Here is a 24,737-nt window from a genome sequence, read left to right on the forward strand (position 1 = left end):
GGAGTCTGGCAAAGCCCAGCTCAAGTCTCCAGGGTCCAGATCCAGCTCCAGAGGGGTGAAGATCCCGTGTGAGGCTGAGGGTTGTGGCTGCCAGTCCTGCAGCTTTGTGTGAGGAAATTCTGGGGACAAACTCTGCTGCCTGTGCCCAGAAAATCCTGACAGCCCAGAAGGACCAAGAGCACCCTTGGAGCAAGCTAAAACCGGCTTCATTTGGGAAAAAGTGCTAAAAGGAGTGAAAATCCCCTTTCCCATGGCAAACCCTGGGGAGTTGGGAGCAGATTTCAGTAAAACCATCCCCATCCCTGCAGGCACGGAGCAGAGCAGGAACCCACAGCCCTGGGATGCCATCCCCAGCGTGTCCAACACTCCAACACAGTGAATCAGTGCTTTATTGTCAGCATGGAGAGGTACAAGACCAGCAGTGAGCTCCAGGGAATGGGCTGGCTTGGCAAACCTCCCCTGCTGCCCTGGGATCCGTGGGGCTGAGGCAGAACACGTGCAGAGAAAAGCCCCAAATGTGTCCCCAAAGCCCAGGGGTCAGCCACAGCCTTTCCTCTCTTTGGAGAGCCTTGTGTGTCCATCCCAGAGGAGGATTTGGCTCCTGGCACAGGGAGGGAAGGCCACAAATGAGGTGTTGGATTAAGGAGAATCAGAGTGGCAGCCCTTGGGAGCGCTGGGGAGTGCAGATGCAATTCCTGGAGCCTCAGCAGTGCCAAGCACAGCCTGTGAGCTTAACCCCAGCCTCCTTCCCAGCAGGGCACAGCCAGGAGGAGCCTGAGTGCCCCTGGAATTTATTGCACAGTGCTCAGTGAGGTGTAAGGCCGGGGCAGAGTCGAGGATGGAACCGATGTGGAACCATCCCTGCCCTGGGCAAGGTGGGCACAGGGGGGAAAACACCTGGATGCTGCTCAGTGGGACCATAAAACATCCCTGCCCCAGCACCCTGAAGGGTTTATATAGGGCAGTTCATACCATGATCCCAGCCCAGAATAGCTCCAGGGATTAACCCAGCCCTGACCTCAGCTAATCCTGAGTTACTGCTGGGAGTGCCAGCAGAGCCTGGATTGCATCAGCGCCTGCCTGGGCTCTGGACATTGTCCTGCCTTGGCTGGAGCCAGCAGCAAAACCTCCCCAGAGCTCAGCACAGGCACAGCAGCTCCTTGGATGGAGCTGGAGCAGCCCCAAGGAGGAGCTGGAGCAGGGAAAATGGGGGGGAACCGTGACAGAGAAATCGAGGGCAACTGGAACAGGGAAAACAGGGAAATCAGGGAATGAAAGCTTGGCAGGGAAATCAAGGGGGAACCGTGAGCAGGAAATCAGGGGAAAACTCAATCCAGGAGCTTCCCTGTGTTCTCCTGCTGTGTGAAGGCAGGAGTGAAGGCAGGATCAGCCAGGGCAGTGCCAGGCACAGCAGCTCGCTTACTTCTCCTTCAGGTCGTTGTCAGCTTTACCTAAAAATGGGGAAGGAACACTCAGGGCTCGTGTTTCCTCCTCCAGAACCACCAGCCCTTTTGAAATGGGGGTTTTGCTGCACAACATCACAGCCTGACAAGCAGGCCAGCAGCTCATGGCTGGAATTTGACCTCCCGAGGCTTTTCCTCAAAGTTTCTTTGACAACTTCCCCAGGGAGTGACCAGCAAACCCTCCCAGTGCCACCACAGAGCCTCCCTGCCCTGGCTTTGCATCCCCAAAACTCAGCCAGCCCCAAAACCCTCAGAGCCCCGTGGTCACACCCAGGAGGAGCTGAGCAGACCGAGCCTGATTTATTCCCTGATTTATTCCCTGATTTATTCCCTGATTTATTTATTATCAGCACGGCCAGGCCACCCTGCTGAAAGCAGCGCAGAGCACACAGCGTGCCCCAAAAACCACTCCCCGAGCTGGGACAGCTGCCAAGCCACAGCCGGTACCTTTGGGGACGAATTTCAGCGAGCTGCTGAATATTCAGAAGCGGGACTGGCCCCTCTTGGGTCCATCATTGAGGAACTCGTGGCCCAGCCCGTTGCCACACTTGCCACACGTCACCTGCAGAACAAGGGGAGGGAGGGGTTGGCATTACGGGCTCGGGGGTTGTTCCGACACCGGGGTTGGGTTTTTTTTGATTTTTGTCCCATGGGGATCCGCACCTTCAGAGCCCCGGGGCGCTCCTCCCGCTTGGCCACGCTGTCCCCCCGCAGGGTCTCGGTGAACGCTGGCCACGGTGACGAGTGCTCGTACTTGGCTCGGCTGGAGAACAGCTCATGGCCACACTTGGCACACACGTAAATACCTGGGGAGGGAGGTACGGGGGGGTCAGGGCAGGGACAGCGCGGGGACAGAGTGGGGACAGCAGAGGGGACACGGGACACCCACCCACGCGGGTCGCTGCCGGGTCGCCACCCCCATTCCGACAAGCAGGACCCCCCCCACAAGGGGTTCCTATAGGGATCGAACCCCCCAGTCCCTCCCGACACCCATCAGGGAAGATTCCCCCATCCCAAAAATGAGCGCAGAGAGGACACCCGGAGCCACGGCTGGAGGATGCTCGGCAGAAGGACACCCCCTGTAACCCCCCAAAACCGCTCACCCGGGGGGTTCCGCCTTGCCTGGGGACACCCCCTGCCCGCCCCGCTGGGGATCCCCCCGACAGCACCCCCGGACCCGCGGGGAGCCCCTCACCCGGCTGGAAGTGATCCTTGAACACCTCTCCCCCCAGGAAGGAGCAGAAGGACATGGCTGCTCCCGCTGCCCCGGCCCGTTCCGCTGCCCGGCCGCGCCCCCCGGCACGCCCATACAGGGGACAGCCCCTGTCCCTCCCCTTTCCAGGCCACCCCCTGTCCCTCCCCTCTCTGTGCCACCCCCTGTCCCTCCCCTCCTCGAGCTACCCCCTGTCCCTCCCTGTCCCTCCCCTCCCCACCCCCTGTCCCTCCCCTCCCCTCCCCACCCCCTGTCCCTCCCCTCTCTGTGCCACCCCCTGTCCCTCCCCTCCCCACCCCTTGTCCCTCCCCTCTCTGTACCACCCCCTGTCCCTCCCCTCTCTGTGCCACCCCCTGTCCCTCCCCTCCCCGGATCACCCCTCCCTGTCCCTCCCCTCTCTGTGCCACCCCCTGTCCCTCCCCTCTCCGAGCCACACCCCTGTCCCTCCCCTCCCCGGATCACCCCTTGTCCCTCCCCATTCCGTGCCACCCCCCTGTCCCTCCCCTCCCTGAGCCACCCCCTGTCCCTCCCCTCTCCGGGCCACCCCCTGTCCCTCCCCTCTCCGGGCCACCCCCTGTCCCTCCCCTCTCTGTGCCACCCCCTGTCCCTCCCCTCCCCACCCCTTGTCCCTCCCTCTGTCCCTCCCCCGGTCCCGCCCCTGCCGCCCCCCTCGCCACCCGCAGAGGGCGCTGCGGGCCCGGTGGTACCGGGGGGGGGAGGTCCCGGTACCGGGAGGGTCCCGCTCCGAACCCCCCTGCATCCCCCGGGGACCCCCGGCCCGGTCCGGCCTCCCCCGGGCAGCCCCGAGCGGGGATGAGCGGGATGGGGGAATGAGGGGGATCTGAGGGGTCTGAGGGGTCTGAGGGATGCGGGGGATCCGGGGGGATGCGGGGGGATGCGGGGGGGGCGCGGGGCGGAGGCGGAGCCGGCTCGGAGCTGCGGATGCTCCGGTGCGAGCGGGGCGGGCTCCAGCCCGGCTCTGGGCATGTGCAACCGGCAGCGGGACCGCCACGGAGCCTCCGGTACCGGCCCTGCTATCCCAGCACCGGCACCGCTCCGGCCCTGCTATCCCAGCACCGATCACTCCCTGGATCCCGGCACCAGGACGGACCGACTCCCACCGGCACTGACACCGGAGCGGGCACCGGCTCTTCTTCCCCGGCACAAGGTCCGGTTCCCCCCGGCACCGGGCTGACCCCCACGTTATCCTCCCCCGGCACCGGCACCGCTGCGATTCCCGGCATTGCTCGTCCTTCTCCATCCCCGGCACCGAGAGACCCTTCCCGTTCCGCCGCAGGTACCGGCGCTGCGGGGCCCGGGCCGGGCGGCGGGGCCAGGCAGCCCCGGTTTCCCCGGCGGGGTTGGTGGGACTGGGGGTCCCTGTGGCACTCCCAGGGCTCTGAGGATGGGTGCGAGCACAGCAGGGAGCGCAGAGCGGGGTCACCCGAGGGGACCCTCCCGCGGAGGATGCGGGGTCTGGCCGGGTCTGGGGGGTCCCGGAGGGGAGGAGGTGACAGCCTGGCATGTGGCAAGGTGAGGGCTGTGAAGGTGAACCTGGGCAGGTTCCAAAGGGGCTGAGCTGCTGCAGCTTCCTTCTCCTCCCAAAATTCAGCACCACAAATCCCTTTCTGTGTAGTTTATCCAAAACCTCTCGGAGGAGAGCCGGGCTTAGGCTCTGGTGGAGATGCCACCTTCCTTCCAGCAAGGAGAAAAAATTTGGTGCCCTTTGGACAAAACCGGCTGTGCTACCCTGGCCCTGCGGCCGCAGCGATGGATGGATGGATGGATGGATCCCATTCCCAAATGCCAAGGGACGTGTCCGGCCGCCCGGAGCTCCCCGGGGCTGCGGGACCCCGGGCGGGGCCGGTGCCGGTGCCGGTGCCGGCGGTGCCGCTGCCCTCTGGATGCTGCCGCTTTGAATTAGGTCAGGCTTCATCCCGGGCGGGCTGAGCTCCCGCTGCAGCCCCGGGGATTGATGGCTCGTGGCAGGAGCCCGGGCAGGGGGAGGAAGGGGCTCCGAACCGCGGGGAGGGAGGGAAGGAGGGAGGGAGGGAGGGGGATGCGCATCCCCCGGCTTTGAAAGCGCCTCCCGTAAGATCCGCCGAGATCAGAGGAGCGGGATGTCAAGGAAAGCTCCAAATAGACTCCGCACTCCTCCGGGGTGTGGATTTCCAGGCTGCAGCAGCCAGGTCTCGGCAGCATCATCCACAGGATAACTGCTGCTCCCTGCAGTGAGGCTGTGCCGGTGTGCACGGGATGGATGTTGGTGGCTGGATCCTTCCCTCCCCTTGCCTGGGAGCTCCTGGGAGCTGCAGGGGCCGTGCAGCTCGGGAGGACGAGCAGAGATTGGGAGTGACCGAGACACGGGAGTGAAGCAGAGTCCATGGAGAGGAGGGCGAGGCTCCAGCCCTGGGATGCACAGGGTGCTGTAGAGGCTCTGGGAGTGGGTCCTGGGGCTGGCTGGCTCTCAGCATCCTGCTGGAGACATTCCAAAGCCCACCTGGCTCCTCGCTCCCCCAGCAGCACAAAACCCACCCCAGCACCCACCAGCAAACCCCCTGAGCAGCAGCGATGTGATGTGGGAGCAGAGGATGGAGCTGGGATCCCACACTGCCCGGCTCACCGGCCAAAGTCACATCCTGAGCTTGCAGAAATCCCTCAATTATCTCGGGATAATGCAGAGAGCTCCAGGGACAGCGTCACAGCCGGGCTCTGTCACGGTGTTTTGTGCAGATAATTAGAGAGGGATTTCCAGCTCCTTTGGCTGGGTGAGGAAAGCGCTGCTGTGGTGCCACGTCCCCGCCTGCAGCGCCACTGCCACCCTAATTAACCCCAGAGGACTGGGGGAAGTTAATGAAGTTGATATTTCAATTAACTCCCTGCTTTTACAAGCAAAGCAAACACCAGGCAGGCAGTGCCCACCCGGGAGCTCCCACCGTGCCAGGCTGGGCCATGCCACGTGTGAAGGGAAACTTTTAGGGGGAGACACTCCAGGACACCAGGCCAGGCTGGTCACAGCTTGTCTCTGTTCAGGTCATGTCAGGACCTGAATTTGAACCAAAGCTGGGAGCAAGGAGCGGAATTTTGGAGCTGGAATCCACTGATGGTCATGGCTTTTTCCTGTCCAGAGAGGGGGGACAGTGTCATGTCTTGTGTCCCTGCCCTGCAGAGGTGTGACCATCCTGGGCTGTGTGTCCCAAGCACTGCTCCTCAGCAGACATCCCAAATCCCTCCCAGGGATGTCCTGGAAGAGCTGGGATCACTCCTGAGAGTTGTGTGCTGCCACCTCCAAAGCCACCATCATCCCCAAAACCCCAACAAGGACTTTCATGTCCAATTTTTCCTGGAAAGAGCAAAAAGATCCCCCCAGTCCTGCAGGGCCACAGGCTGGGGACGAGCTGCAGGCCAGGAGAGGGGTCAGTGCCGGGGCACCTCCACACTCAGTGCTGGCTCTCTGAAGCCTGGAGCAGCAGCAGAGCTTCCCCTGGGGCTGCACCTCCCTCTGAGGGTCCAGCAGGGTCTGTCCTGCTGTCCCCACCCTCCCCAGGGGTGGCTGCAGCAGCAGCAGCCCCCGCTGTACTCACCATCCCTGCCAGAGGAGACCTCCCATACAAACCCAGGCTATTATTATCTCAGTCTTCCACCGTGCTAATGGTCTCTCAGGAAACAGATTTTTTTTTTCCTATTTTTTTTTTTAGCTTTTAAAACCCACGAGTACGGGAGCGGTGGGAACGGAGAGCTGGGCACGGTGGAGTGGAGCACAGGGAGCAGCGAGCCCAGCGCTGGGGTGACCCTGTCCCCCTGACCTGGCAGGGACACGGAGCAGGGCAGGACCCTCCAAGGACCGGCCCAGGGACGCTCTGGTAGGAGTGATGAGCAGTACTGGGGATACTGGGAGTGGCTGTGATGGGAGAGCCCTGCATGGGGAGGGGCAGGGGGTGGCCGGGCTGCAGTGCTGGGTGGGCAGGACTGGGGAGGGATCCCTCGGAATCACAGAATCATGGGATGCTTTGGGTCGGGAGGGACCTTAAAGACCTTCCCCTAGAGCAGGTTCCCTGTCAGGCCCAGCTCCAGTGCTCGTTTCCCTCTGCTCGCTCCTCGTTCGGCTGTTTCGGTGCCAGCAGTGCCACAGCCCTGCCCAGGGGCAGGCAGCACCGGCCGGGCTCTGCCGGGAGCTGGGACCACCGCGACAATCCCCCGTGGATGATTCGGGGTTAACAAGTGGCTCCTGCAAAGGAGAAGCAAAGCAAGAGCTGAGATTATATAAAGGGGGCTGGAGGCAGCTGCGGCACAGGCTGTAATGAATTCCTGGCATCGAGCAGCTCTGGAGATCCAGGGCGGTGCAGTGGGGGTGAGGCAGCCCCGGGGTCCCTGGGATGCATTCCTGCCGCTGCTGCAGGGCTGCCGTGAGGGGAACAGGGCAGGGACGGGCTGAGCTCTCCATGGACCCGCTGGGAGCTGACTCAGCACCGTCCTGCAGGTCCCTTCTCCCTCCCAAAATCCCGGAGGGGGATCAGAGCTGTCAGCCCGTGGCTTTGGCAGGAGCGCAGCAACGAGGGGTGGTGGTGGCTGCTGGGGACAGACAGGGAGCAGGGACCCCTCAGGACAATGCAAACTTTGTGTTAGAAAAACTTTTGTGCCTCCCACCCCCAGTAAAGGCAGAGATTGCTGATTGTGCTCACGGAGCATCCCCATGCTGCGCTGGGGCTGCAGCTCGGATTTTGGATTCATGCAGCGCCCAAACCAGGAGCTTTTAGAGGAGTCAGGGAGCGCTGCCCGCTGGCCTGGCATCCCTGCTCGCACTGGGACCACTGGAACATCCTGGTGTGGAAAATCCTCCTGGTTTGGCTGCAGCCCTGGCTGGCAGCTCCGGGCTCCCACCGCTAATTGCCTGGCTGAGGTTTATCCTCGTTAGACACGCGCAGCCACTGATCCCACCCCATCCCGGAATGGGCTGGGAGGTTCCCAGCCCGGAGCGGGGGTCCCGGGTGATGCCGCTGGGGGAGGCAGGAGCAGAGCAGCGATGTTGTCACCCTGCGGTGACACGGAGCTCTCCCAGCTCTGACAGCCGCTCCCCTGTCCCTCGGCAGTGCCACCGGCGATGCGAGCCATGGCAGACCAGGCTGCGGTGGCAGCAGACGCCTCTCCAGCCCTGGCACCGTCCCCGGGCTCGCCTCGGCGTGGGGACATCGAGGCACCGACTCACGCCGGCAGCACCAGGGAGGACGGCGGCGGCCGGGATGGCTGCGGGCTCCTTCCCACGCCGGATGGGGACACAAAACGTCCTCCCTCGCCCCAGCCCGGGGGGATGCTCCTGGCCGACCTCCCTCGGGCCCCCCAGCCCCGGCTGAGCCCGGCCAAGTCGCGCACGGCTCCGCCGTCGCCCAGCGTGTCCCCGTCCGAGAGCCGAGCCGCGCTGCTCCGCCTGCGCGACGCCAGGCTGGAGGACACCCGGAGGAGGCTGTCGGAGGCCGTGCAGGAGCCCCTGAGCCGCCTGAGCCGCCTCATGGCCGAGGACAGCAGCCCCACGGGCCGGGCCAAGGAGCCGGGGGGCAGCCCCGGGGGCAGCAGAGGGGCCGGGGGCCGCCGGGTGCGGGATTGGACACCCTGGGAACCCACCCTGAATTGCCGCTACGAGATCTGCTCCTACGGGGACGTGATCCAGGTGGTGGAGGTGGCACAGAGAGACACGGAACCCGCTCTGCCACCGCCCGAGGAGCCGCCGCCAGCGCGGTCCGGGGGCTCCGTGCCGGGCAGAGCGCTCGCCTCCATCGCCCTGCTCGCCTACGGCTACCTGGTGCTGCCGCTGCCGCCCTACGCCGCCGGGCTCTGCGTGGGGCTGCTCTGCGGGATGCTCCTGGGCTTCCTCGCCATCCTCCTCCTCGTGCCCAAGGCTCCGCCGGCCGCTCGGGGAGCGTGGGGCCGCCTGCGCCCCAAGCTGCTGCCGGGAGAGCCGAGGGAACCCCCCCAGCTGCAGGTAGGAGAGGGGTGAGGGGCTGGAGGGGATCGCAGGGTGAGCGGGGAGCAGCCGGACCCCTCTTCCCCTTTTTTCCAGGGCTGGATGAACCAGCTGCATGTGTACGACCCCGAGCTTTTCCACCCATCGCTCACGCACTCGGTGCTCGCCGCGCTGGACGGGGCCACCCTCAAGCTGTCCTACCCCAAGAGCAACATCCCGCGCCGAGCCACCTTCGAGGAGGAGATCCTGGACAGCGGCTTTGTCAGCCACCGCTGCTACGACCTGACCGACGCCAAGGTGAGCCCGGAGGTGCCCAGGACCCTCCCGCGGGGATCCCCCCGCAGCCGGCTCGGTCTCACCCCGCTCTCGGTGCTGCAGGTTTTCCTGTGCCCCCCCAGCCTGGCCCGAAAGAGGACGTGGAACAAGAAATATCCCATCTGTGTGCTGCTCCCCGAGGCGGCGGAGGGGCAGGGCAGGAGCAGCGAGGAGCAGGACGCGGAGCTGCAGGGGGATGAGGGGAGCAGGAAGGTGGCGGTGGCCGGGCAGGACATGGCCGGGGACAGCAGGGACAGGTGTCTGTACCTGTTTGGGCGGACGGGGCGGGAGAAGGAGGAGTGGTACCAGCACCTCGTGCAAGCCGCCCGTGGGACACTCAGCAGCCACGGTGACAGCAGGGCAGGTGAGGGGCAGCCACCGCGGTTCTGCTCTGGGCCAGGACTGAGCCAGGAACGCGATTGATGGGCAGCAGTGAGCATGGAGGGACGGGGAGGAGCACAAAGTGTAGCCAGCCCGTCAGCACAGGGTGGGTGGCATGTCCCTGGCGTCATGGACAGGCACCGTGTCACTCCTGGTGCCATCCTGACCGAACAGATCGGGTATCAGGAGCAATTCTGTCACCGAAAGGGCTGCCCAGGGCAGGGGTGGAGTGCCCGTCCTTGGAGGGAGTTAAAGTCATGTGGATGTGGCATTGGGGACACGGGTTAGTGCTGGCCTGGGGAGTGGTTGCATTGATGACATTAGAGGGGTTTTCCAAGAGAAATGATTCTGTGATCCCACATCCCCAGGCATGGGATCGGCCCCGCAGAGCAGCGGCAGCAGCAGCGGGGACAGCGCCGAGGACATCCCATCCACAGACCCATCCAGGGATGTGTCAGGAAGCACTGAGGAGATTTACCTGGATTACAGCACCTACATGGCCCGATTCGTGCCAGCACAGGGGGCACCCAGCCCGCAGCAGAGCCCCTCTCACGGAGCTCTGGGCAGCCCCACGCCCACCAAGGTGAGTGGGACAAACCCAGCACTGGGAGCGCCAAGCAGAGGCTGCTGGAGCCCAGCCCAGTTTGTTTGAGCAGCCCTGGGGCAGGGGAGCACAGGACAGCAGGTCCCAGTGCTCACTGGTGGCTGCTGTCCCCTCCCAGCCCGGTGAGGACACGGCCAGCATGGCCTGGATGAACGCGCTGGTCGGGCGCATCTTCTGGGACTTCCTGCGGGAGCGGTACTGGGCAGAGCAGGTGTCCAACAAGATCCAGAAGAAGCTGAGCAAGATCAAGGTGAGAGGCAGGAGCATCAGATCACCCTGTTCCCAAACCCCAGGGCGAGTGGTGACTGTTTCCCTCCATCAGCTCCCGTATTTCATGAACGAGCTGACGCTGACGGAGCTGGACATGGGCACGTCCATCCCCTCCGTGCTCAGTGCCTCCAACCCCAGCATCAACGAGCGAGGTAAGAGCCCCACAGAGGGACAGGGCTGGCTCCAGGATGGCTTTATGGAGCTGCCAGCCCCACAGAGGGACAGGGCTGGCTCCAGGATGGCTTTATGGAGCCATCCAATGGCTTTATGGAGCTGCCAGCCCAGTCCCCAGAGCTGGGAGGGTTTGGCAGTGCACAAGCAGCTCTGAGCCCTGTGGTGCTGACCTGATCCTGCCCTGTCCCTCTCCCTGGCAGGGCTCTGGGTGGACATGGAGGTCACCTACAGCGGCTCCTTGCAGATGACGCTGGAGACCAAGATGAACCTGAGCAAACTGGGGAAGGAGAGCTCTGCAGAGGAGAGCAGCCCTGCAGAGGCAGGCAGAGAGGGGTAAGGAATCTGTCCATGGGTGGGGCTCATCCCGCTCCTCCTGCCCCAGCGAGGTGAGGCTGCTGTCCCAGAGCAGCCCTGATCTCCTGGGCTCGCAGGGCCAGGCCACGGCTGATCCTGCTGGCAGACAGCGATGCTGAGTCCTCCAGCGCTGGCTCCTCGGACGAGGACGATGGCACCAGTGCAGAGCCCATGGGAGAGAGGCTCCCCCCGCCTGGCACCGAGGGGTAAGGGGGTGCTGGGGGTCTGTGCCATGGGGGGCATGGGCAGGGGCAGGGACTCTGTCCCTGTAGGGTGCTGTGGCAGAGGGTGGGGGGACCCCAAAATCCAGCAGGGCTGAGCTGGAGCCTCTCCTGCTTCAGCCACATCAGCAGCAACAGCACGAGCTGGAAGATCCTGCGCTTCGTGGACAAGATTGCCAAATCCAAGTACTTCCAGAAGGCCACGGAGAACGAGTTCATCAAGAAGAAGATGGAGGAGGTTTCCAACACCCCTCTGCTGCTGACAGTGGAGGTGCAGGAGCTGGCAGGAACCTTGGCTGTGAACATCCCCCCGCCACCGACCGACCGTGTCTGGTACCAGCTCTGCTTCCCCCGCAGCCACCTCCTGCTCCCCTTGCTCCTCTTGCTCCTCTTGCTCCCTGCAAGGAGCCACTCCAGGGCTTTGGGCTCATCCTGGGCACCAAAGGGGCTCACAGACCTCAGGCTGATTTCTCTGAGGCTGCACCCAGCCCCAACACACGTCTGGGGACCCTGAGTTGTCACCTCCTCCCTAAAACCCAGCAGTGGGGGCTCCTGGGCTGTGCCACATCTTTGCCAGGTGATGCTTTCTGGCTCTTTCCTTTCCCCTCACAGGTACAGCTTCCGAGTGCCCCCACAGCTGGAGCTGAAGGTGCGCCCCAAGCTGGGGGAGAGGGAGGTGACATTCCTGCACGTCACCGAGTGGATTGAGAAGAAGCTGAAGCACGAATTTCAGGTGCCTGGGTTGTTGTTCAGGGGTTCAGCAAACCCTGCTGGGGCTTGGGCATTGCTGCCAAGCTCAGTTTGGGCCAGGTGTTTCTGCAAAAAGCCAACACTGGTCTGGGCTGGCCAGCTTGGAACAGTGAAGACACAGAACCCAAATAAGGAGCTCAAGGGCTGAGGAAAAGTGATTTCCTCCCATCATTTGCAGCCCTGCCCCAAGCAGGGAGGGGTTGGGGTGTGAGGCAGTCCCAGGCAGACACCCTGCAGAGGGGCTGAATCCCCCTGTCCGTTCTGGTTTGGGGATGTTTGGGAGATTTGCCTTCCCAAGGGTTTGTGTTCAGCCTCTCACTGCTGCTCAAGTGCAGAAATGTCCCTACAGATATTTAGGGCCTCCCAAAAGCCACCCATTTGGGCTGGTGTCTCCCTTCTCCTGTGACCACCCTGGCAGCCATAGAGGTGGCAGGGCAAAGAAAAAATATTCCTGCTTGTCCCCACCCTGATATCCAGAGCCAGGACCCTCCTGGGGCTGCTGCTGCAGGAGTGGGATCCCAGGACCTCCAATTCACAGCCTGGGTGTGGCTCCTGCCAAGTCACCTCCAGGCAGTGTCCCCGTGGTGTTGACAGCCACTGATTTGTTATTCTGGATTCCTCTTTGCAGAAAATCCTGGTGATGCCGAACATGGACGATCTCATCATTCCCATCATGAGCTCTGGCCTGGATCCTTGGCCAGCAACCACAGCACTGCCCCAGGACCTGCCAGCCAAGGGGGACAGGAGGCTCTGAAGCACAGCCCCAGGGGCAGGGACACTGCCCAGAGCTCAGGGACCTCGCTGGGACACGGGGACAGCCGGGGCCTGGCCACTGACTGCACCCAGGGCTGTGCCTGGGTCCATCCTCATCCTCTGCTTCTGCAGATGAGCCTCCCCAAATCCTGCAAGCACACGTTCAGGGCACAAGCAGGCTGCTGGAGAGCCAGGAATTCCATGGCCACGTTGCCAGATTCCTGGGCAAGCAGGCAGCTCTGGACAGTGGAGGGCTGGGCTTCCCACTGTCTGGTTCCCAAAGAGGGTGCAGGACACCTGGATCATGGCACTGAAGGGGTTGGGATCATTGCTGATCCAAAATTCCCAGCTCCAAGGCATCCCCCCCTCCCTGCAGGCAGCTGGGCTGCGAGGGAAGCACGGGTGGGGAAGGATCCCAAGTGAATAAATCCATCACTGGCCAGCCCTGCCTAGCAGCCCTTGTGTTGTACACAAATTCCCACCTCTGCTGAGCATTCCAGCCAGGATCAGGGGGCTTTGAGCAGGGAGAAGCCCCTGGGTTGCACCTTCAGCTTGGCAAAAGCAGTGCTGGATGTGTGGGAGAGGCACAGGCAGGAGAGGCAGGTCATGGGCAGGCTCTGGATTCCCAGTGGAAACTGGGGCAGAAGTGCTGGTGCTCTGCTCTCTGCTGGGTCAGAGGAGTTGTGGTGATTTGGGTGAGTGGGAAAAACTCACTGGGCAAAGGAAAAGGAGAGTCCAAAGGACAGAGCAGGCACTTGGCTGTCCCAGTTAGTCCCTGCCCATGTGGGCCAGTCCCAAATGCCATTTTTGCCATCCCCACCTGCCAAGGAGCCCAAAAACAGAAGCAGAGAGGGAGCAGGAATGGCTTGGAGCCCTTTTATTGCAAGTGCCCACTCAAGCACCTTGGATCTCCATCCTTAGAGCTCTTCCTGCACACCTGGCTTCTCCTTCACCAAATGTTTCTTCTGGGGGCCCTGGAAGAGAGCAGAGAGGAGAGTTTGGATTTAGGGACACACAGACCTGGCCTGAATGGCTCTGTTAAACAGAAAGGCAGCTCTGGCCAGCAGCTGAAAAATGGGGTTATCCCACAGCAGATCAATCCTATGGGAGCAGGGGACAGGAATTACTTATGTCCCTCAACTTCCAGACAAATGTGATGTTTTACCACAGAATCCATGGGGCAAAATGGCAAAGGAAAGAGCTGCAGCCAGGTCAGACCTCCTCCTGTCACCCAGCTCCTCGTCACAGCAGCTCAGGGCTGCCAGGGACACAACAGGCTCCTGACACTGAGCTGAAGGAAATCAGCTTAACCTCTAAGGAGCTCTGCAAAGGCAGTGCCTAACCAATCCCCCTGCCACACTAAGGAGGCTTAGCCAGCTTCACATGGCATTTCTGGCTGACAGGCCAGATCCAGACCCAGTTTACATCTGCGTGGGTCCCAGGCTGTTTTTTCTTTCCCTTCTCCTCCTCCCTCTCCTGGTTTACTCAGTGCTTCCTCCACTCCAGACTCAGACTCAAATCAGCCTGGTGAAGGCTGCAAAACTAGTCAGGAAACTGTTGTGTTTGGATTATTTAATTTTTTTTTCCCCCTGGATTTAAGGAAAATACACTGCTTGGCCTTCTTGAAAGCTTCTGACAAAAGCCCCACAAATTTGCATCCAAATTTGACCTAAACTTTTTTTTCCTCTAAGGACATTAAAGCTATAAATCATTCCAAACAAATCAAAGCAGTGCACAATTCCAAGTGAAAGGGACCATATGGCCAAGACAGTGCCTGCCAAGTTAACTGCTTGTTTAAAACTTCCCGTGGTGAATGGGAGCTGGTTGCCCATATGGTCTTTTATTTGTTGGTTGAGTTGTCTTGGATCACTGACACAACCATCCTGTTCTTCCTAAGCATCATTTCTGCTGTCTGAACTGAATTCATGGCTGCCTTCAGGCAAGAGAGTCCCAAACACTCATTTGGCTGAGATCACAGAATCATGGAATCACAGAATCCTGGAATGGTTTGGGTCAGAAGGGACAAAAAACTCATCCAGTTCCACCTTCCTGCCCATGGACACCTGGAGATGCTTGGTTGGAGCAGTTGCTGTGGCCCCACAAAGAGCTGGAGGCAGCCCAAGGAACTCACCATGAAAGCTCTCTTTTCCTGAGCTGTCTGGAAGCGGCCGTGGCCGAATTTGGAAGTGGTGTCAATGAATTTGAGCTCGATGGCTTCATGGGCCCGGCGGCTGGTGTGCACCAGGAGGGACTGGGGAAACAGTCACACCATCAGGAGAGCCATCACAGAAAGTCAGGGCAGCTGCTCTCATGGCAGCAGGGAATATCCTCTAAACAAATATCTCTGCAAAAATCTGTGTTCTCAGAGCAGCACCCTGCTCAGGTGGTGGGGAGCTTGCAGGGCTGCTCTTTGCTCAGCAATTCACAGAATCAGAGAATCACAGAATCACAGAATCACAGAATCTCAGATTCACAGAATCACAGAACCTCAGATTCACAGAATCACAGAATCACAGCACCACAGAACCACAGAATCTCAGAATCACAGAGCCACAGCATCACAAAATCACAGAATCACAGATTCACAGAATCTCAGAATCTCAGAATCACAGAATCATAGCATCACAGAACCACAGCATCACAGAACCACAGATTCACAGAATCACAGAACCACAGAATCACAGAATCTCAGAATCACAGAATCTCAGAATCACAGCATCACAGAATCTCAGAACCACAGCATCACAGAACCACAGAACCACAGAATCGCAGAACCACAAATCACAGAATCTCAGAATCTCAGATTCACAGAATCACAGAATCTCAGATTCACCAGAGTCAGAATTCTCAGAATTCTCAGAATCAGCCAGCCTGGAAAAGACCTTTGAGATCGCCAAATCCAACCTATGACCTGACACCAACTTGTCACCCAGACCATGGCACTGAATGCCACCTCCAGCCTGTCCTTAAACACCAGTGACTCCACCAGCACATCCCTGGGCAGCCCTTCCAAAGCCCAATCACCTTTCTGTGACAACCCAAAGTTTCATTTCTGAATTTACCCACAGCCCTCAGAGCTCTGAAGCTCTCCAGCTCCATCCACTTTCCAATGGCCTCAGCACTACACTGGTGTGTGACACAGCACCAAGGAGTGTCCCTGCCCAGCATTTGGGGGGTTCTCCATGTGGGGAATGTGCTCCTGGAGAGCTGCAGCCCGTCCCAGCCCGCTGCTCTCACCTTGCGGAGGGTGAGCACGCGCTTCCTGGTGCCCACCACGCAGCCCTTCAGCATCAGGAAATCGTTGTTGACTTCACCATAGTGAGGGAAACCTCCCTGTGGGGAGAGCAGAGGGGTTGGTGGGCAGGAGAGCTGGCAGGAGGGTCGGGAGGTCACAGCCCTGCCACCCCTCAGCCCTCACCATCGGGGTGATGGTTTTCTCGGTGATATCGTAGTGCGTCGAGGCGTTGTTCCTCACCACTTTGCCATCCTCCACGTGGATCCCGTGGCCAATGCGGTAAATCTGGGAGCAGACAGGCAGTGGAGGTGGAGATTCTCCTGCCCCTTTTGCTGAGGAGCTTCACAGGGTGACAGGATCCCCCACGGAATTGTTTTCACCAAGGTGTGCCATTGAGCAGCGGAAACCGCCAGGAGATGTCCAGGGAAACATGCAGGGGGATGCAGGGAGCTGAGGGCACTTTGGGAAGGAGGTGGTGACAGCCTGGGGAGCCCCTGGGCCATCCATACCTTCTTGTTGATCTCGGTGCGGTGGTGGTAGCCCTTCTGGCCGGCGCGGGCGATGGAGTAGCCCACGCGGGCCGGGTGCCAGGCCCCGATGCACGCCACCTTCCGCAGCCCCTTGTGGGTCTTCCTGGGCAGCTTCTTGGTGTGCCAGCGGCTGGTCACCCCTGGGGAGGGGGAGCAGTGGGCAGGGTCAGCAGGAGGGGATGGGGTGGGGCAGGAGTCACACTGCTGTCCTGAGGGACACTCCTGCTGTCCTGAGGGACATTCCCATCACTCTCCTGAGGGACATTCCCACTTCTCTCCTGAGGGACATTCCTGCTCTCCTGAGGGACACTCCTGCTGTCCTGAGGGACACTCCTGCTCTCCTGAGGGACATTCCTGTTCTCCTAAGGGACATTCCTGCTCTCCTGAGGGACACTCCTGCTGTCCTGAGGGACATTCCCACTGCTCTCCTGAGGGACATTCCCATCACTCTCCTGAGGGACATTCCTGCTGTCCTGAGGGACATTCCCATTGCTGTCCTGAGGGACACTCCTGCTTTCCTGAGGGACATTCCTGTTCTCCTGAGGGACACTCCTGCTCTCCTGAGGGACATTCCTGCTGTCCTGAGGGACACTCCTGCTTTCCTGAGGGACACTCCTGCTGTCCTGAGGGACAATCCTGCTCTCCTGAGAGACATTCCTGCTCTCCTCAGGGACATTCCTGCTGTCCTGAGGGACATTCCCACTGCTCTCCTCAGGGACATTCCCATCACTCTCCTGAGGGACATTCCTGCTGTCCTGGGGGACATTCCTGCTCTCCTCAGGGACATTTCTGCTGTCCTGAGGGACATTCCCATCACTCTCCTGAGGGACATTCCTGCTGTCCTGGGGGACATTCCTGCTCTCCTCAGGGACATTCCTGCTGTCCTGAGGGACATTCCCATCACTCTCCTGAGGGACATTCCCACTGCTCTCCTGAGGGACAATCCCATCGCTCTCCTGAGGGATATTCCTGCTCTCCTAAGGGATATTCCTGCTCTCCTAAGGGACATTCCCATCGTTGTCCTGCAGTTCTCAGAGCAGGCTGTGTTGGGAGGAGATCAGGAGTTGTTCTCACTTCCCACAGCTCTGCTCAGACTGGGAGGTGCTCCATGCACACCCAGGGACAGCCACAGCCCTGCACGAGTGGGGTTTGTGAGACTTTCACACCATCACAGGATGGTTTGGATGGAACTGTCTGGTTTCAATCCTTGCCATGGTTGCTTTATGTACTGACAGTGCCTCTGAGCCTCCTGGGAGGCCTCTGGGCACAACAGACACCACAGTTTTCACTGGTCTCAATCTCAGGGAAAATCTTTCCACCTTGTCAGCTCCTTTGTATCCACATCAGAGGTTCCCCTGTTGAATTTTTCCCTTGCTGGAATCCTCGAGATTAAGGAAACCAAGCCCTGCCACAGCAGAACTGGATGTCATGCTTACGATCCTGAGGCTCTTTTCTACTCCTTCTACAAAAAGTTTAGGGTTCTCAGTGTGGTTTACACTCTCCTAGCCCCAAAGCCCTGATGGGCAGAGCCATGTGAGAAGGAGAGCCCCAAACCCTGTACCTTTCATGCCGTGGCCCTTGGTGACGCCGATGACATCGATCATCTCGTTCTGGCTGAACACACTGTGCACTGAGATCTGCCTCTCCAGCCTCTCCCGCACCCAGTCCACCTTCTCAGCCACTGTGCCCCCGTTCAGCTGGATCTCCATGATGTGGGCCTTCTTCTGCCTCAGTGGGAGCAGCCTCATCTGCAGCACACAGCGTTTTAGGGTGACGTGTGGCTCCTCACCCCACAGGGCTGGGTCACCCCCAGTTTGGGAGGGACACAGGGGTGAGCAGAGCCATTGCTTCACCTCTCTGCCACACTCAGCCCCTTTCACAGCAGCCCTGGGTCAGCAGCTGTTTGTATCTGGGATTTTATGGAGCCTTGTCCTTGAGCCCAGAGACCCCATCTGGCCTTGAGCCAGCTTAGCTCTCCCCCAGACTCCAGAGCAGCCCTTAACTGCAGGATCAGCCTTAAAATGGGCTCCTGTGTGTGTGCCCATCCAGCAATCAGCATCTGGCAAAACTGTGCCTGGCTGTGGGGTTATTTTTGCCCAAAACATTTGACACCAGTTGCTAATTTGAGGTGATCATGAGGCCCAAGGTCCTTTGCTGACACAGAACCCAGGAGCTGCCCAGGCTCTGCCCTCCTCCTGCTGTCCCCTCGGGGTTTGGGGGCTCCCCTTGGGGTGTGCGGGCTCCCATCGGGATGTGGGGGCTCCCCAGTGTCCCCAAAGCACAGCCCCACAGCAACTCTGGAGCAGAAAGCTCTGGAGGGGAACTGGGAGGTCAAAAGGCAGCAGGAAAGGTCAGCCAGCCCCTCCTCACACCCTCTCAGCCCCCCCAAAACCCCCCTGATCCCCCTGCCAGGCCCTTCAGAGCTGAGGGAGCCCCCGAGCCCCCTGCCCATGCCAGGGGGAGGCTCTGACCTGTGTGTGCATAATGACACGGATGACTTTGCAGTACTTCTTCATGGCTGCAAAATCCTTCTCCAGCTGCTTTTTCCCAGCCTCATCCTGCCATTTTTTGCAGTACTTGGTGAACGCCTTCTTCTTGCTCTTGTGCCTAGGGACAGGAGTGGTTTAACATCCATCCGAGCTGAAAAAGGGCTTGTGACAGTGCAGAGAGGGGACAGGTCACCTTGTCAGCCACCTCCTGCGAGGCACAAGGAACCTGTGGATACCTGAGCCTCACCTGGCTGTCAGGACCTTGAGGTGGGAAGAGGGAAGAGGATAATGAGCCGTGAAAAGGGCTTGTTCAAGGGTAATTCAAACCTTTCTGCATGAGGAATGCAGTTGTCTCCCACTGACTGACTCAGCACCATCAAAACACAAAATCAGAGGCAAAATCAGAGGCAGGAGAAAGCAGGGATCAGAGGCTTGTGGTGGGTGGGTCTCCATGGCACTGTTACAGGAGACACAATTCCTACAGCGGGGAAATTGGTGTTTCCACTTCCCTCTCTGCTGAGGGGTGCTGATATTTGTGAGGGCCAGGGGCCACACTCTGCAGCAATTTTACCCCTGGCAATCTGGATTCAGTCCAGCTCAAGGATTCCAGGTAACTGGGGGGCTGATGAGGCAGAGCTGCATGAGGGAAAAGGAACCTGCCATACGATATTGTGGAGAGAGCTAACTTGGTTCGGCTATTAGAATAAATTTACATATGCAAATGCTGCTCCTCATAGGGTTGTTTGCAGTTCTTGTGCATGACTAAGTAGGCAGCAGTTTCACTCCACAGGAGCTGAGCTGTTTGGGCATCCTGTGGAATTCCAGAGATCCCTCCCAGGAAATCCCCACTCTGGGAACCCCAGAATCAATGAGGTTGGAAAAACCCTCCAAAATCATCGAGTCCAACCTGTGACTGATCACCCAGAGCACTGAGTGGCACATCCAGGGGTGGACACCTCCAGGCTGGTGACTCCACCACCTCCCTGGGCAGTTCCAGTGTTTAATGTCCCTTTTTTGGGAGCACCTACCAGTTCTTGTAGAAGCGCCGGCGGCACTCGTCGCTGATGTGCTCAGCAAAAACAGTCTTGAAATTCCTCAAGCCCTTGGGTGTCTCGATGTAGCCCACGACCCCCACCACCACCATCGGGGGGGTCTCGATGATGGTCACAGCCTCCACCTCCTCCCTCTTGGAGACCTCTGCAAAGGGTTTTCTTTTGGGATCAGCTCATTCCCTGGAGGATTCCCACTGCCACAAAAAGTGCTGGGGGCAAGGTCATGTTCAATCTCAGCCAGCCCCAGCTTTCCCAGCTCCCAAACACCACTCATCAGTGGGGAGAGTTCCAGGAACCCCCAAACTCAGTCTGTGCTGAGGTGGCCTCTGACCATCCAAGATCTGGATTGCCAGGATTTAACCTAGGAGCCAGGATTTTATCTAAAAGTCAGGATTTAACCTAGAAGCCAGGATTTAACCTAGGAGCCAGGATTTTACCTGGAAGCCAGGATTTTACCTAGAATCCAGGATTTAACTTAGGAGCCAGGATTTAACCTAGGAGCCAGGATTTTACCTGGAAGTCAGGATTTTACCTGGGAGCCAGGATTTTACATAGAAGTCAGGATTTTACCTAGAAGTCAGAATTTTACCTAGAAGCCAGGATTTAACCTAGGAGTGAGGATTTTACATAAAAACCAGGATTTTACCTAGGAGCCAGGATTTTACATAAAAGCCAGGATTTTACCTAGGAGCCAGGATTTAACCTAGAAGCCAGGATTTAACCTAGAAGCCAGAATTTAATCTAGAAACCAGGATTTAACCTAGAATCCAGGATTTTACCTAGAAGCCAGGATTTAACCTAGAACTCTGGGCTCCACCACCCCAGCCTTTCCCAAGGAGTTCTTCCCTCCTTCCCCTGGTGGATGTGGCCACTGCAGCCAAGCCTTACTGAGCCCGGGCCGGTGCACCTCCCTCACAGTGTGGGTCATGCCAGCCTTGTAGCCCAGGAAAGCTGTCAGGTGGACTGGTTTGCTGGGGTCATCCTTGGGCCAGGCCTTCACCTTCCCTCGGTGCCGGCGGCTCCGTTTGTGGGGCAGGAAGCCCAGGTGGCCGTGCCTGGGAGCCGAGAACTTGCGGTGGGACTGCGAGAGGAACAGCAAAGAAAGGTTTTACCCCGGGAAATGGGGTAAAAAAACACACAACAAAAACACAGCAAAATCCCCCCCTTTAGATGGGAACAACACTGAGATTCTGGGCTCTTCCCTGAGTCGTAACAGGGAAGGATTTTGTTCAAGCTTCTGTCATGTACATGGAAAAATGGCATAGAATACTGGAATGGTTTGGGGTGGGAGGCACCTTAAAGCCCAGTCAGTCCAACCCCAACAGCTTCCACCATCCCAGGGTGCTCCAAGCCTCATCCAGCCTGGCTTGGACACTTCCAGGGATCCAGGGGCAGCCACAGCTTCTCTGGGAATCTGTGCCAGATCTTCCCCACCCTCACAGGGCACGGATTTCTTCCTAATACCCATTCTAAATCTACTCTCTGTCAGTGTGAATTTACTAAATTTCTGGACAAATTATGTATTTAATGACTTTAAAAAAACCAACTTAATATGATCTCCCTCCTTCAGCTTTTTCTGAAGGACTTTGAAGGAGAAATACATTCTTTACTAGGTCTGTCCTTCTGTGCTCTTAATGATAAGCATTTATTTTGTATCCTGTAGCACCAAAAAGGCCTGCTTGGAATTCCTGGGCTTGTTGTCATCAAGACAAATGGCACAAAACAAGCACAGCCAAGGGTCGGGCAAACAGGGGAAAGGATGCCCAAAGGAATGAGTAACAGGAACATGCACAGGCTCCAAAGGCACCTTGAGATAAACACAAAAACCTCAACCACAAGCAGCGAAGGGTTAGTCCTGCACAAACTGCAGCTTTAGGGCAGCTCAGATCAGTCGCAGCACTGGGCTGTGCTTTGCACCAAGCTCATTTTCCAGCCTGAGTGGAGCTCTGAGGGTTCTGACCCCGTTCCAGGAGCACAACCCAGCCCTGCTCGCTGCCCCTCGCCCACCAGCGACTCCAGCAGAGCTGTACCAACCATGGGACGTCTTCAGCCTGGGCAGCAGCAGAGAGAGGCTGTCAGGGAGTGCCTCCCCAGATTAATACTCGAGATGGGTATGGGTCTGAAGACACAAATTTAGCCGCTCGCTTCACCCGCTGCGATATTCATTTCATTCCTGGCAGGTTGGACACGACAGTTGTGGTGTGGTAAAGGTCACTTGGTGCTGGCTCGGTTTACGCTTCTCCCTCCTGGAAAACTCGGATGTGAATGGCAGGAATTGGGGCAGATTCCTGAATTAGGGCAATTTCTGGAATTAGGGCAGTTTCCAGAAGGGCTGCCACACACCCAGAGCTGTGAACACCTGCACCAGGTACCCCCAGCACGGACTGAAAATCTCTCTGTCAGCCCAGGCTTTGTGATTCTGATCAGAAAAGAGATCAAGACAATAAACCTCGGAATCACAGAACAGTTTGGATTGGAAGGGACTTAAAAATCATCCAGTTCCAAGTGCTTTTATGGGCAGGGACATCTTGCACAGCCCTGCGTGTGTGCAAGGCCCAGGCTCTGCTTTGGGGGCCAGAAATGACATCAGAGTGTGAAAAACACATTTTATTGTTTTGGTAAAATTGAGAAGGTTTAATAAAAACATAATAGCAGACAAACATAAAGTAAAGGGTTAAAATTGCTGGGTGCTTGGTAAGCTGCTAGGAACACGCAATGCCCTTTTAAATTAGTTTTACAATACATCGACTTGTTGTATATTCATAGTTTTTTATGTATAGTCAAGCTTTTTTGGGAACTGTTTAGTATGGCCACTTTTTGGGTTTGCTTTTTTAGAGTATGTGTGTTTTTTGGCTTGTGGTTTTAATTTTTTTCTTATTACTTTTTAATGTAGGTGGTGGTCTTGGCCTTTTGTAGTTGGTGAGGGTTGATAATTGTTGTGTTAGTTGTAGGGTTTCTATGATACATTCACGGGTTGTTATTTTAACTAAGCGTGTAGTTTAATAATACTATCTCTAAAAAAATTATGTCTAACTTTTGCTATTAGAAGAAAAGAAAAAAGCCTATATCTATATAGGGGTGCAGGTCGGCGGCACCTTGTGCACCTCCCAGTCATGATCTTCTCCCATCTATACAGAAAAGCTATTTTAACATTATACAATAGCATTTATCCTAATATTTGCAAAAAGCCAACAACATGTCATGTACTTATAACAATACGAATGGGCAGGGACTGATCCCAGCGAGTTCCACCCGGACATGAGGCAGAACCTTGTCCCTGTGCACAGATCCCACACAGGGTGCGCAGTGTTGCTCGCTGGGGCTATCCCAAAGCCATCTGCTCCCAGTCCTGTGCCACACACTGTGGGATGGCCCTGCTGAGCAGGGAGGTGGCACAGAGGGGACACTCTGGGGGTTTTTCCAACCCGATCTTCTGGGATCCCCTCACGGAGAGGGAACTACAACTCCCGGCGTGCCCCGCGGCCGCCGCCATGTTGGGCGCCCGGCCCCCTCAGGGGTCGCCGCCATGTTCCCGCGTTCCCGCCCCCTCAGGGGTCGCCGCCATCTTTCCGCGCCGCCGCCGCGATGCCGGAGGATCATGACTGGGAGGCGTACAAGGTGCCCCCGACCCGCACCCCTGTCTCCGAGAGGACCACGTCGGTGCCCAACCCCGTCAACTACTTCCAGTCCGCCTTCAACTATGTCTTTGACGCGCCCATCGCTTTAGTCCGAGGTACCGGCGGGACGAGACCGCTCCCCCCGTCCCCGCGTCCCCCTCCCCGTGGGAGCTGAGCAGCGACGGGGATACCGGGATGGGCACAGCGGGGAACGGGGCAAAGGCGTGAGGACACGGGCACCTGGACAGGCAAAGGGCACAGCAAGGACAAAGGGACACTGACAGTAACAGCACAGGCAGAGGGACAGGACACTGGGACACAAGGACATGGGACATTGACAAGAACACAGCATGGACATAGGGACAGATAGAGGAACAGCAGGACATGGGACACAGCTCGGATTCTGGGAGAGGTGCAGGGGATACAGGGACACAGCACAGATACACAGCTGGGCATGAGCTGGACACAGGAATGGAGGCACTGCTGCTGCCTGGGGAGGTGGCAGCGGGCAGTGCCAGCACTGGGGCTGTGCTGCCCCTCAGAGCTGGGTGTGTGACCGGGCTGTCCCTGCAGAGTGGATCGAGAAGTTGCAAAGCAAGAACAAGTTCTACTACTACCACCAGCAGTTCCGCCGTGTGCCTGACCTGAGCGAGTGCCTGGAGGGTGACTACCTGTGCTACTATGAGGCCGAGGCTCAGTGGAGGAGGGACAGGTATGGCTACCCATGGACTGTCCCCAGGCGAGGTCACAGCAGAGCACACAGCTCTGGGACCTGCACAGGGTGTCCTCACCCCTTGGTTCAGCTTTTCTGTCATCTCATGGCTGCTGTTGCATCCCTCACCATCTTTCCTTTCCTGCAGGATGGTTGATCAGCAGATCGTGGAGATAGTCCGGGAAAGGCTGGCTGCGTGCAAGCAGAGGGAAGGGCCCAACCAGTTCCAGAACTGTGCCAAGGAGATGGAGCTGCTGGCACAGGTCACCAAGGCCTACCAGGACAGATGTGAGTGTGGCAGCAGCACCCAGGGACGGGGTTCTAAACCCGGGGAAGGGGGGTCTGACAGCACATCCCACATTGTCAGGGCACACAGGCTTGTGGGAGGCACTGCTCAGACATTTTTCTTTTTCAGACGGTGAGCTGGGTTACCATGGCAATGCACGGACATGTCTGATGAAGCAGAAGCACAGGATGATGGAGGAGAGGAAAGCAGCACAGGAGAATCAGCAGAGCTGAAACAGCTCCTCCCTCCATGGTGCTGGTATCTATGTGCATGTTGTTGCTTCCTTGACCTCTGGTGGTGTTGGCCTCCACAATAAACAGACACCTGTACAGTTGGGATGTGTATTCATTCTTTGAAGA

General features: G+C 58.5%; 4 protein-coding genes across 4 annotated transcripts; 2 read left to right on the top strand and 2 right to left on the bottom strand.

Annotated features, from left to right (window-relative positions):
- Positions 1-371: 371 nt before the first annotated feature.
- Positions 372-2,763, bottom strand: MSRB1 (methionine sulfoxide reductase B1). The gene is made up of 4 exons (XM_033074157.1): positions 2,659-2,763; positions 2,127-2,269; positions 1,911-2,025; positions 372-1,451 (listed from the first exon to the last, which is right to left on the bottom strand). Exons 1-4 carry the CDS (start codon positions 2,711-2,713, stop codon positions 1,420-1,422), a joined length of 345 nt encoding a protein of 114 aa, XP_032930048.1. The 5' UTR covers positions 2,714-2,763; the 3' UTR covers positions 372-1,419.
- An 830-nt stretch (positions 2,764-3,593) lies between these two features.
- LOC117003819 (testis-expressed protein 2-like) lies at positions 3,594-12,899 on the top strand. The gene is given in 14 exon segments (XM_033074130.1): positions 3,594-3,973; positions 6,375-6,539; positions 7,767-8,653; positions 8,732-8,932; positions 9,014-9,314; positions 9,700-9,956; positions 9,959-10,028; positions 10,031-10,185; positions 10,258-10,357; positions 10,580-10,712; positions 10,811-10,939; positions 11,075-11,287; positions 11,567-11,687; positions 12,333-12,899. Coding segments are annotated over 12 exon segments (2,682 nt in total). The 5' UTR covers positions 3,594-3,973; positions 6,375-6,539; positions 7,767-7,777; the 3' UTR covers positions 12,459-12,899.
- An 88-nt stretch (positions 12,900-12,987) lies between these two features.
- RPL3L (ribosomal protein L3 like) lies at positions 12,988-21,809 on the bottom strand. Its single transcript, XM_033074139.1, has 10 exons — positions 21,798-21,809; positions 20,652-20,844; positions 19,740-19,908; positions 18,694-18,829; positions 17,784-17,970; positions 16,202-16,362; positions 15,876-15,977; positions 15,695-15,790; positions 14,589-14,708; positions 12,988-13,431 (listed from the first exon to the last, which is right to left on the bottom strand). Exons 1-10 carry the CDS (start codon positions 21,798-21,800, stop codon positions 13,375-13,377), a joined length of 1,224 nt encoding a protein of 407 aa, XP_032930030.1. The 5' UTR covers positions 21,801-21,809; the 3' UTR covers positions 12,988-13,374.
- Positions 21,810-23,292: 1,483 nt separating this feature from the next.
- NDUFB10 (NADH:ubiquinone oxidoreductase subunit B10) lies at positions 23,293-24,712 on the top strand. Its single transcript, XM_033074156.2, has 4 exons — positions 23,293-23,496; positions 23,954-24,092; positions 24,241-24,380; positions 24,508-24,712. The coding sequence occupies exons 1-4, from the start codon at positions 23,349-23,351 to the stop codon at positions 24,609-24,611; spliced, it is 531 nt and encodes a 176-aa protein (XP_032930047.1). The 5' UTR covers positions 23,293-23,348; the 3' UTR covers positions 24,612-24,712.
- The last annotated feature ends 25 nt before the right edge of the window (positions 24,713-24,737 follow it).

Source organism: Catharus ustulatus, chromosome 16, assembly GCF_009819885.2.
Source record: "Catharus ustulatus isolate bCatUst1 chromosome 16, bCatUst1.pri.v2, whole genome shotgun sequence".
Classification (NCBI taxonomy): domain Eukaryota; kingdom Metazoa; phylum Chordata; class Aves; order Passeriformes; family Turdidae; genus Catharus; species Catharus ustulatus.